The sequence below is a fragment of the Rattus rattus genome, chromosome 6 (genome assembly GCF_011064425.1).
Source record: "Rattus rattus isolate New Zealand chromosome 6, Rrattus_CSIRO_v1, whole genome shotgun sequence".
Taxonomy (NCBI): Eukaryota; Metazoa; Chordata; class Mammalia; order Rodentia; family Muridae; genus Rattus; species Rattus rattus.
Genome location: NC_046159.1, coordinates 140148881 through 140161631, shown reverse-complemented (window position 1 = coordinate 140161631; position 12751 = coordinate 140148881). Strand labels below are relative to the sequence as shown.

The 12751-nt window shown below is 41.5% G+C and overlaps 1 protein-coding gene across 1 annotated transcript in view; it reads left to right on the top strand.

The window, feature by feature from the left end:
• Positions 1 to 12751, top strand: part of Adam22 (ADAM metallopeptidase domain 22) — a 221309-nt gene that overhangs the window by 122169 nt on the left and 86389 nt on the right. The window contains 1 exon segment of the mRNA XM_032907027.1: positions 10993 to 11075. Coding sequence (XP_032762918.1) covers positions 10993 to 11075 — 83 coding nt within the window.

Genomic DNA, 12751 nt, shown 5'->3' with positions numbered 1-12751 from the left:
CTTTTCTTTCCATTTGTTTTCATCTATTATGATGGATTAGTCTCTGTTTTATTATATATATACATAATATATATATCTCTCAAATATGTAATATAAATATATATTACTGTATACATTATACATAATATATTAAAAAATAAGATAAACAAGAAGCCCTGACGTAATATTTGAGACAAGCAAGCTCCACTGATATTGTCAAGTTCGTTTTCTGTTGGGCATCTACTCCCGGGCACGTAGCCTACCCTTTAGACTAGTTTGTTTTCGCAAGAAGAGTCACTTAGAAAAAATTGCATTTTCTTTTTTCTTTTTTTTTTTTTTTGTCTTTTTTTCGGAGCTGGGGACCGAACCCAGGGCCTTGCGCTTGCTAGGCAAGTGCTCTACCGCTGAGCTAAATCCCCAACCCAAAAATTGCATTTTCATTTGTACGTTATTAATTGGAGACAACTTCTGGGTTAGGGTTGGGCCATGTGTCCACTTCTCCTTCAGCTGTAGGACCCTTCCGTTGGAGACTGTGCATGATGTCTTAGGCTCTGAGTTCACAGGTACATGGATCCTGTTGATTTAGAGGGCCTTGTTTGGTAAGTGTCCTCCATGCGCTCTGGCTGTAACACTCTTTTCACCCCCTCTTCCAATGGATTTCCTGAACCCCAAGAGGATAAATTTGATGGAGACCTCCTTAGAGGTGACCGTTTCCAGGGCTCTCTGTATAATGTCTGGCTGTGGGTCTCTGTGTTTGTTCCCATCTGCTGCAGGAGGAAGCCTGTCTGATGATGGCTGATGCAAGGCACTGGTCTATGAGTACAGCAGAATGTCATCTGGAGTCATTTTATTGCTACTTTTTTTCTTTTAGAATTGTAGTATTTGGTTTTACCCACAGTTCCTGACCTATCTAGTCTTGGGTTCTTGGTCACCCAAATCGTGTTGGTTATGGGTTTCATCTTATGGAGTTGGCTTAAGTCAAATTAAGTATTGGTTGTTGCCCCAACACGTTTTGTGCCACCATTGCTATCTTGCAGGCAGGACATCATTGTTGATCCAAGGATCTGTGGTTAGCTGGGTGTTTCTTGTCTCTCTTTTGGTAGCATGCAGACCACCTTCCTGTACCAGAGATGCTGGAACACAGGAGTGAACATTCTCTAGGCAACAGCTTGACATTCTATCTCCTTTGAATTTTGTTGGTGTTTTCTTCAGCAACATAGCCTTGGCATCAGTTTCTGGAGAGCAACCTATCGTCTTGGCAATATCTGGGCAATAGTTGGGTCCATGAACCCCTTTGGCCAATTAGATGTAACTCAGTTCTGGTACTGGAAGACAAGATATGTTCAGTTGGGGCTTCCCCTGTTATTTGACACTTTCATTTAGATCCCTATTATATATTTATCTATTTGATGACGCTTCTCCTGTATTAGGTTTTCATGCCAGCCCTCAAATAGCTCTCAGTTTTAGCTACAGCTCTCCACATTCCCTCCCTCTTGCCTCCTCTTCTCTCATCCTTCCACTCAATCCTCCAAATCTAGTTCCCCATATCCACCCATAACTATTCTATTTCTCTTTCCTAGGGAAATCTATTTGTCAACCTCTAGTCTCATACTCTATACTTAACCCTCTGGGATACTACAGATTGACTTAACAGCTAATATCCAACTATAAGTGAATACATACCCTATGTATGCATGTATGTATGCATGTATGTATGTATGTATGCATGAGTGTATGTATGTATGCATGTATGTATGTATGCATGAGTGTATGTATGTATGTATATATGAAGGTATGTATGTTTGTATGTATGTATGTATGTATGTTTGTATGTATATATGTTTGTGTGTATGTATGTATGCATGCATGTATGTATCTGAGTCTTGTTTACCTCACTCAGGATGACTTTTTTCTAGTTTCATTTATTTACCTGCGAATTTCATGACTTTTTTAAAATAAAATGAACACATAAGGTATGCACTCACTGATAAGTGGATTTTAGCCCAAAAGCTTGGAATACCCAAGATGCAATTCACAGACCACATGAAGTTCAAGAAGAGGGAAGACCAAAATGTGGATGCTTCAGTCCTTCTTAGGAGGGGGAATAAAGTATTCACGGAAGGAAATACAGGGACAAAGAGTGGAGCAGAGACTGAAGGAAAGGTCATCCAGAGACTGCCCCACCTGGGGAATCCATCCCATGTACAACCACCCAACCTAGACAATACTGCAGATGTCAAGAAGTGCTTGCTGACAGGAGCCTGATATAGCTGTCTCCTTAAGGTCTCTGCCAGAGCCTGACAAATACAGAGGCAGGTGCTTGCAGCCAACTATTGAACTGAGAACGAGGGTCCCAAATGGATGAGTTAGAGAAAGGATTGAAGGAGCTGAAGGGTTTCACAACCCCATAAGAACAACAATTTCAAACAACCAGACCCCCCAAAGCTCCCAGAAACGAAAGCACTAACCAAAAATACACATGGAGGGACCCATGGCTCCAACAACATATGCAGCAGAGGATGGCCTTATTGGGCATCAATGAGAGGAGATGCCCTTGACCCTGTGAAGGCTTGATGTCCCAATGTAGGGGAAAGCTAGGGCGGGGAGATGGGAGGGAGTCGTGGGTGGGTGGGTGCCTCATAGAGGCAGGGGAACTCCAAAGGGAAATTGGGAAAGGGGATGACAGTTGAAATATAAGTAAAGAAAATATCAAAAAAGGGAGGATTAAGTTGCTTCTGGTGGGGTTGCATTTGAGCTCTCACTGAGGGCGGCAACCAGGAGGGCCTGTGCCGCCTTTTCCTGGAGCTCCCGTGCACCGGGGTCCCAGATGGCCTTAGGTGTTTTCCTCTGGAGTCAGAAATGTGTGCAGAGTGTAGTCTCTTCTGGCTTCCCAGGCGTGTCTGCCCCTCTGAAGGTTTAGCTCTCCCACCCATGGGATTTGGGTGCGGGGAGCTTTTGACAGGGTCCCTTCAGATCTGGGTGGTGTCTGGACCACAGGAGACCTGCCACTTGAGTGCCCCTATCTTCTGGATCCCTGGGATTATCTCTAAAAATAAAAAATCCAATTAAAAAAAGAAAAAAGGAAAAAATAGCTATTATTCCAATGTGTAAATGTACCACATTTTCTTTATCAGTTCATCTGTTGAGGGATATCTAGGTTGTTTCTAATTTCTGGCTATTAATAGAACATCAAGGAACGTGGTGGGGCAAATGTCTCCATGGTAGGGTGAAGTGTCCTTTGGGTATATGCCCAGGAGTAGTATAGCTGGATCTTGAGGAAGATCTATTCCTGTCTTTCTGGGAATCAGCCACTCTGATTTCCATAGTGGCTGTACAAGTTTGTTGCACTCCCAGTAGCAATGCGTGAGTGGTCCCCTTGCCACTTCCCCTCCAGCATGAGCTGTCATTTGTTTTATTGATTTTATCCATTCCGATGGGTATAAGATAAAATTTCAAAGTCGTTTTCGATTTGCTTTTCCCGATAACTAAGGGTGTTGAACATTTAAGTGTTTCTCAGCCGTTTGAGTTACCTCTTTTGAGAGTCTCTGTTTAGATTTTTAATGGACTATTTGTTTTCTTGATCTCTAGTTATTTTCCCCTTTGAGTTCCTTACATATTTTGTATATTAGCCTTCCGTGACTGATGATCGCTGTGTGGAAGCATGATATAAATATGTAATCAATATGTAAATATTAAATTACTACAGACCAGGAATGTAGCATATACAAAGCCTTGAGGCCAGTCCCTAGGACCAAAAAGCAATAAAAATATATTAAAAGCTTCCCATTCCAAGCATTAATTCTCTCTCTCTCTTTCTCTCCTTCCCTCCCTCCCTCCCACCCTCCCTACTTCTCTCCATTCCTCCCTCCCTTTCTCTATTTTTGTCTCATTTTGATACTGGTCCTTTCTATACAGTTCAGGCTGTCCTGAAACTTTCAATCCTCATGTCCCTGTACTGCTATGTGATGAGATTCCAAAAGCACATCTGGCTTTTGAATTAGTCATAACAAAGGATGAGATTCGGAACTCAGGGGACAAAGCAGCATCCCTCACTGGGGAAAGGTGGCCAGACTGGAGTCCTGAGCACTTCTGCATTCTCTCTCTGTCTCTCTTTTCTCTGTCTCTCTGTTTCTCTGTCTCTGTGTCTCTGTCTCTCTGTCTCTTTGTTTCTGTGTCTCTGTCTGTCTCTCCGTCTCTCTGTCTCTGTCTCCTTTTCCCTCTCTGTTTTCCTTCCTTTCTCCCTTCCTCTTTTTCCTTCCCCCTCCCCATCCATGTACACACACACACACACACAGACACAGACACAGACACACACACACACACACACACACACACACACACACACAGAGAGAGAGAGAGAGAGAGAGAGAGAGAGAGAGAGAGAGAGAGAGAGAGAGATTGATTTTTTAAACCTCATGTTATGTTATAGAATCCCCTGGTGAGGCATCTTAAATAGCTATGGTGCCTGTTTTATTAATAAGCGACCTGAGGTTCAGAGCGTGTCTCTCTTTAAAAGAATGCTTGGGAGTATGAATGTATATTAGGCATATGCTAATCTGAAAGAGACATGGTCTTCCTGATTAAATGAGACAGAAACAGGAACACAGGAAGAGGAGGTAAAGATTTAAAAATTACAACATCTAGAAATTAGCCGGGAATAGTGAGAAGCGGAGTCCGTATGGGCTTTTGGAGAATGTGACATTTCAAAAGAAATGGCCCCTTTGAAGCTGGAAAAGTTACTGTGTTTCTATTGGAAGATGGGGGGGGGGGCAGGTGGCTGTTTCCTGCTTTGCGTTCTCATCCTATTCTAACCCAGGCCGGGTTACCATCTCAACCCTGTTTACAGTCAGTTGTATTTTTCTTTTGAGATCGTGTGGGTTGATACAAGTATCCGTATAACTTCCAATTTTATAAATAGACTGTTGTTTTGAATTTCCTAAGGCAAAAAAAAAATTCCAATGACTTTTTTATCCAAATAAACTGATAGACACAAAGTTGCAGACCTTCTCTTAAATAGTGCTAATTAACTAAAAGTAAACATCTGCGCCTTTGTGACTGTTACTGCATCAAACAATATGAGGAACGTTGGGAACACAATAGATTTCTTTCTTGAACAAATAACAGTAAGAAACAGCTCTAGGACTGGCAGACAGATAACGGGCCCATCTCTGTCAGGATGCACTGGGATTTCCTCTTCCTGCAACATCTGAGTTAGATTACTGTGCATGATACATAATCCTTCCACAGTGGCTGGTTTCGTAAAGTCACGTGAAGGTCTGGAGAAACTCCACACTTGGTTAGACTTGAGAAAGTTGACATGAAGTCAGTGAGTGTTATTAAAACATGACTCTAATAGAGTGTGTGTGTGTGTGTGTGTGTGTGTGTGTGTGTGTGTGTACATCCACGCACACACCCTGGCTTGTGTGGAGGTCAGAGGACAACTTTTATGCGTGGGTTTTCTCCTTACACTTGCGGATCCTGGAAATTAAACTCTGGTTCTCAGGTTTGACAGCCCGTGCCTTCTCCCCATGCCATCTTGCTGATCTAAAACACATAACTTTTAGGTAGAATGCAGTTTCTTATGATCAATTGCAGTACATAGTATAAAGCAGATATACGAATGGATAAAAGTAAAATCTGTCTCTCTGGTTTATTAGAATTTAAAATCCACTTGCTATTTGACTGACTAGGTTAATATTTGTTAACTCCATGTTAACTGTCACCAGGACATACAAATACATGAAATGGTGTTGGCTGCATTTTGTCTTCAAATAGCAAAACTGATTCCATAATGGAATATCATGCCATCATTGAAAAATATATACTGGCAAATGATAAACACTTGACCCCCCCCCAGCCCCCACTCATGAAATAATATCAAGTTCATTTTGTACTGGCCTACTCCTCGACATGGGCCCCGCCCTGGAGTATGATTGATATCCCTAGTGACACTCCATTGGAATAAATGGATTTTACCCTTGATAGCAAGTATCACCAATGACAAATAGTTTCTTACTTAGGGGTGGGACTTTGTGTTCACTTCCCATCTCAGTGCTGTGACCCCTTCTGGCTTGAATTTCTTCTGCAGGTCTTATGAATCTTGCCACAGTCTCTATGAGTTTATATATGCCTCAGTCCTGTTGTGTCTAGAAGGCATCTGTTGCCTCTGTCTCTTACAATGTTTCTGTCTCAGTCTTCTGCATAGATCCCTGAGCCTTGAGGGGAGAGGTTTGATGAAGACATCCCATTGAGGACCGAGTAATTCAAAGTCTCTAGTGTCTGTGTACTATCCAGTTGTGGCTTTCTTTTTTTAATCATAACATACTTCTAGTTGACTGATGCACTGATGTGTGGGTCATTTTATTACTATGTCTTTTTAACAGAATAACAGTATTAGGTTTTCCCCTAGGTCCCATGGTCAGGCTTTTGGACACTTTAAACAATGTTAGGTATGGGTTCAACCTAATGCAGTTTGCTCATATCCTTTAATCCGATGAGAAAGTGGTTGGTTAATCCCAGAACATTTGTGCTCTATTGCAACAGTATATCTTGTAGATTGGTTACTGTTGCAGGTTGCAGTGTTTGTAGTTAGCAAGTGATATCAATGATGACTTTTCTCCTCTGCTAGCCTGTAGGGTGACTTCCAGTGCCATGAATGTTCCTCAGCTGGGGTAAAGCTTCTAGTTGGTACCAGCCCAACTTGTTCATGTTTGATGACATAAGTAAGTGTTGGCTTCCTCAATCGTGTCTTGCTATCAGGTTGCGGAAAGCAATCAATGGCCTTGGAATAGTCTTTGATATTTCTGGGGGAAGGGTAGCATCCATGGACTCCTTTGGCCTGCAACTCAACAAGATAAAACCCGTTGTTTGTTTGTTGTTGTTGTTGGGTTGTCTTGTGTGTGTTGGTGTGCGTTGGTGTGTGTGTGTGTGTGTGTGTGTGTGTGTGTGTGTGAGAGTGTGTGTGTTAGAGGTTTACTTGGTGGCATAAGATATCTAGTTGGCGCATTGTCTCCTTCATTATAAGATGACACCATTTATATTTCTTTCATATATATTTATGTTTTAGGAGGTTTCCATGTTTTTTCAAAAGCTTTTAGTTTTAGTTGTTCCTCCCCATTATCCCCCCTTCACCCTCCTCTCCCATCCCCTTCCCCTTTACCACTCTTATTCTAGTTGCCCCTGTATTGTTTCATAATACTGTGTCCTATTTCCCCTCCCTTGGAAGATCCTCCCCTCCCGCCGGTCCCTTACTATGAACCTAACCTCTGTGATTATTTGGAGAGGAGTGCACATATCAAAAGATTAAAAGTTAATATTCAGATGCAAGAGAAAACATGCATACTTATAAGCAACATAGAGATTGCAGCATTCTTTTAAGCTTGATGTTAGAACTTAAATTTATGTAGACATTTGGTAAACTATGTTCTATTATGATGCACAAATTCTTTTAAAAAAAGCTAGTTTTTCTTGTTGGGGATGGCTACGGCTCCCACAGTGTATGTGAGGAATGTAATTTTACTCTTTGCCATAAACGGTGCAAATTCTTAGAATTTCATCCTAAATGTATATCGTTTAAAAATAATGGATGAGATACTTCTTAAAATGTGAAATTGAGTAATTTGGTCATTTATATTAATATAAAGGAACTAAATAACTGCATTAACACTAAAGTCTTTTGTTTGGGATAATACGTGTTACCAGACACTTTAAAGGAAAATGATTGATTGACTGATTGACTGATTGATTGATTGATCGATTCATTGATTTAAAGGTAATTGGTCTACTGCCTGCATACCTGTCTGTGGAACATGTGCATGCAGAGCTTGCAGTAACAGGAAGAGGATATGAGATTTCCTGGCAGCAGAGTTCAGGTGCTGGGAATTGAACCCAGTTGTCTGCTACTGCAGCCAGTGCTTCTAACCACTGAGCCACCCCTCCTGTTCCTCACTTAAATCATTGTTGATTGATTATAAATAACATCTGATAAATTTATAACACGATGATAACTTTCACCATTATCTGGAAGAATTACATATTCTACCAAGGGAGGACCCTATAAGTTTGTACTTCTCTTGAAGTGTCATGGAAACATTCAACGGTGAATCAACTGTATTGAGTTCCTCTTTGCATTTACAGTGTCAGGCTTTTGTGCCAGGCTCTGAGCATGTGTGTTTCTGGATAGACTCCTATTTTTTTTTTCTGAATTGGAAATTCTATTATCTAATCATCTAACTCTTTCCCAAAGTAGTAGAGGGATGTTCTTTTAAAAATGAATTATTTGTCCTCCTTATAATTGTACAATGACATGATTCCACAGTAGATCTTTAAGAGAAAGTTTAATAACTTATAAAGTATTTCTGGTAGCTTATTCCACATGAATACATCATCAAATTGTGGTTGCTAAGCTACAACGTAATCATTGTGATTGTTTTCCTTCTCACCTTCCTGCTTTCTTCTGTCTTCGCTGGTCACTGTTGACTTTTGAGACCTCGGAGGGAGGAAATCTGTTTGGATTGGTCACATTTGACTTGAAAGAAACACTTTCTGTACATGCCACCTCATCGGCTGTTGACCATTTTATGTGGTCTGTATGAAGCTAGTGTTCTGATTTCTGGTACAACCAGATTTTTCCGGGAAATAAGAACTGTCTGAAACGTGTGCTTGGTTGCCCATTTGGAATGGAATCTATAGATACTTCGCCATTCTCTTAGTCCAGTGGGGAATATTTATACTCGTCCTGTCCGTAAGAGTAATAGAGTAGGATAAAAGAAAAAAAACATGAAGTAAATCAGTCTAGGAGAAAGCTCAGACTTGGAGTACCTATGTCACAAGCTCTCGCTTCAACTCCTGAGTGGTGGTAGAAAAAGAATACAGCATTTGTATTCATCCAAAGTTTGCATCTCTACTTGGCAAACTCAAGGGTAGGCAACCTTGAGTCTTAGAAGTGATAGCCTTTCAGAATGCATAGTGCTGGGGCCAAGTCCCAGTGGATGGACAACACTCCTGCATCCAAGGGTCAAGTACACCATGGAAAGGTTTTTAGAGCCAGAGAACCTGAGTTTTCTGTGAGATTGTTTTTCACAAGTGTTAGACGTTAGCCCATAAAGACTCACCCACATGAATGCCTCACTGTTAGCTGAACAAGAATAACAGGAGCCGACATACCGACGTGGACAGGGATAAGTCCACAAAGCCTCAATCCTACACAAAGAATTACGGGTCACCGAGGAAGGCCGAAAGTGGGAGAAATAGTCTTTCCCAGGGATATGCAACTGGACAGCACCAATTGACTATCCAGTGCTAAGTGGTCAGCCTAGAAAATATGGATACAAGTAACATTACACAGGCAATATTTAGGAACATATATGTATCTACAGATACACATGTGCATGTAACAGCAATTAGTAAAAGAGTGAGGCCAGAGCTTTGAAAGAGAACAGAGAGGTCTGTGGGAGGTTTGGAGGCATGAAAGGGGATGGGAAAAAATGGTGTAATTATATTATCATCTCAAAAAGAAACGAAACAAGTTATAGCCTTCTGAATAGTATACAGGTTATCATATTTCTAAGATCGATATTAGAATTTAGTAAGATTATGCATGTAAATTGATACAGAACAATAACAGTAATGACAGCAAACACTGAATGCTTATCATGGCAAAACATATCCTAAATTCTTTTTGCGTATTAGCTCACTTAATCTCACAACAGCCCAACATAAGCATCTCTGATTGGTAAACAAGAGACTGACTGCTCCTTGCCCTGTGGGAGTATCTCCTGGGCCGTGGCAAAGGCCTTCAGCCCTACTGTCTCCTGTGTCTTCTCATTCATCTCTCTTGTCAAACTCTAGGTATTTTAAGTAGGATTAGTTTTTAAGGAAGACTAAAGCATGTAACATTTCCTCTTCCATTACCCATTCCACCAGTCTTTCCTCTTTCACTCTTTTAAAAAAAAACTCTGAATATTAATTTAATGAGAGACTGATTATTATTATTATTATTATTATTATTATTATTATTATTATTCTGAATAAATAAATTAGTGGGAGAATGGGAGAGGTGATTTAGGGCAGAACTCTTCAAACTTTCATATGCATATAAATCATTAAAGATCTTACAGATCCCAATATGGTTGGTAAGTCTGCTGGGGCAAGAGACCCGTACTTCTTTTTTTTTTTTATTTTATTTTATTTTATTTTATTTTATTTTATTTTATTTTATTTTATTTTATTTTTTTCCGGAGCTGGGGCCCGAACCCAGGGCCTTACGCTTGCTAGTCAAGTGCTCTACCACTGAGCTAAATCCCCAACCCCGAGACCCGTACTTCTAAGACCCCTCCATACTGCTGAGGTCCGTAGATCATGCTCTCGATAGCCAGTGTTTAAAGACAACACCACAGGGTGCCAGATCATCTGTGTACCCCTTTGCTTTTCAATCGTGTTTGAAGAAGCGAGCGTCTTAGTTGAATTCAGTTGATCCGACCAGTTGCAGAAGAAACCTATTTTCAGCTCTACCCCCAGTCTGCTTACCAGGAAAGCAACTCCTCTTTCAAGAAAGAACACCACAAAAACAATATCTCCGTGCATCCCAAGAATCTAACGGCTGTCAAATGCTTCCAGGTTCTCTCTGCTCAGCTGAATATTAAATTGCTACTTCAATGTTGCTCAGAATTTTATCACTCAGAACCGGGAGATACATTATTACACGTATCCTGGTGTGAGGGCTACACACTTAGCCACACTTAACTCAGTGTTGCTTTCTTGGCTCCTCTGGTTGCACCTGTATCAAAGCAAAGTTAAGACCATCTCTATGCCCCATGCCTTTTGCTTTGGTGTCTGCATAGCAGGCACATTTATGAAGAATTCTGTTGGGACTGACTGGATGAAGCTAATCTGTGTCATGAGACCCTGTGCAAAGCATCATATATGGAGGCGTGGCATGAGATCCCTTCTGTAGAAACAGTATGGCCGAGGGTCCCTGGCTGGCCACACTCATCCCTCTCTTTCTCTTTCCAGGGAGGAGAACACTGCTATTACCAGGGCCAGATTCGAGGAAACCCTGCCTCCTTTGTTGCCCTGTCAACATGCCACGGACTCCAGTAAGTGCCACATAAATTATTTATACATTTGCTATTTCGATAGCCTTTCTTTATGTTTAATGTACTAGTGAAACGTTTCAGAAGCCAGAGGCTTTGAAATTAATGCTGCCATACAGTGCTACTTGGATCACTTTTCTAGTTTCATCTAGATTCAGACAGTGGTGGCTTGGGTAACTCTGTTTTTCGTTCCTGGGCATGAGTAGCCCCCTATAACCAATTCAACTCCACATTTTTCCTTGGTTTAACTCTTTATATTTTCACGGAGCAATAGAGATTCTAGTAGATGAAAATTCATGGCTCTTTGTACAGAAAACAAGCTGCAGAGCACTTCAGAAGCTCCTTCTTTAGTAGGAACTCACAGAACTCACCACAGCCAAGGGAACATGCACACACACACACACACACACACACACATGCACGCACGTACGCACACACAAGCACACATTCAGAAAGCGCTGAGGAACAAGTTTGTCCTTCTGAGCTTCTGTTCTCACAACTTGCACATCACAGAATGTTTGCACATGGTAAACATGAGTGTGCACCTCTCTCTATCCTGTCCATGATGGTGATGCCCACGGGCCATTTCTCCTTGTTTTATGGCCTCTTGAAAACCAATAGATCCACCCCAAAGCATTCTATTTAGACTATATCACTCCTTCTGGCCTGTTACTTTTTTCCCTTAATTTTATTTTGCATACAGTGAGATGAGACTTAGTTACTTTTAGGGCTTGTTAGTACATATTTTTTGTAGCAAGTTAGAAGTGTGTACCCCTTTTCATCTAATCACCTGTCACCCGGACTCTGCTGTCAACCAGTCACTAGGAACATTAAGGCAATATTAGCATGTGTAAGTCCTGAGACCTCAGTGTGCTGGACAGGGCAAATGCAGCCTGGGTTTATTTTGTGGAACAGGATAAGTATATTTGTCTTCTTTGAGAAAGGAACATAAATTAATCCTGGGCAAAATGCAAGCTGAGATTGTCACTGAAGGACAGGTGGGTCATGAGGGCTCTAAAGGCATGTCACCTGCTACAGGTAGAGTGGGCCCTGTGGCAGACTCTGAGAGAATCTTCCACTGGGTGTTAGATCTGAAATCTACAATGGCACTGGGATGGGGTAGGCTGGGGAGTCTGGCTAGTGGCCCAAGTGACAGACACTTCTGGCCAGACTCTGGGAAGAGGTATGTTAGACAGGGAGACAGAGAGACTGCCAGGGTAAGACCAGAAAAGGGAGGCTGTGTGCCTGTGTAACACAAGGCTCCCACATACTTCTCATGATAAATTAAATGGATATTTATGTGATGTACGCCACTCGAGTAAAGATTATTCCAGATATGGCACCTTTGCTTATTGTATTGAATTTCTTACCAGATGAAAGACTTGTTGAAATCATTTTCATAGTAAAATGGGTGTAGCTAATCTCAACACAGCATGGCGGACAGCTAGGGGTAGTGTGTTTGACCTCGCTGACATTTGGTGATAGAGAAACAAGAGGCCCCTCTTTGTCTCTCTTGTACTCACGGAGTCTCAGCCCAGTCACAGCGTGAGCATCATGCTCTCTACCTTTCAGTTTGCTTCTGTTTCCCAATGGATAGGATGCTGTGAGAGCCAGGAGGATGGTGTGATCCCCTTTTATGGGATCTCCCAGGCATGGGATTGTGAGAACAACAGCTGGGT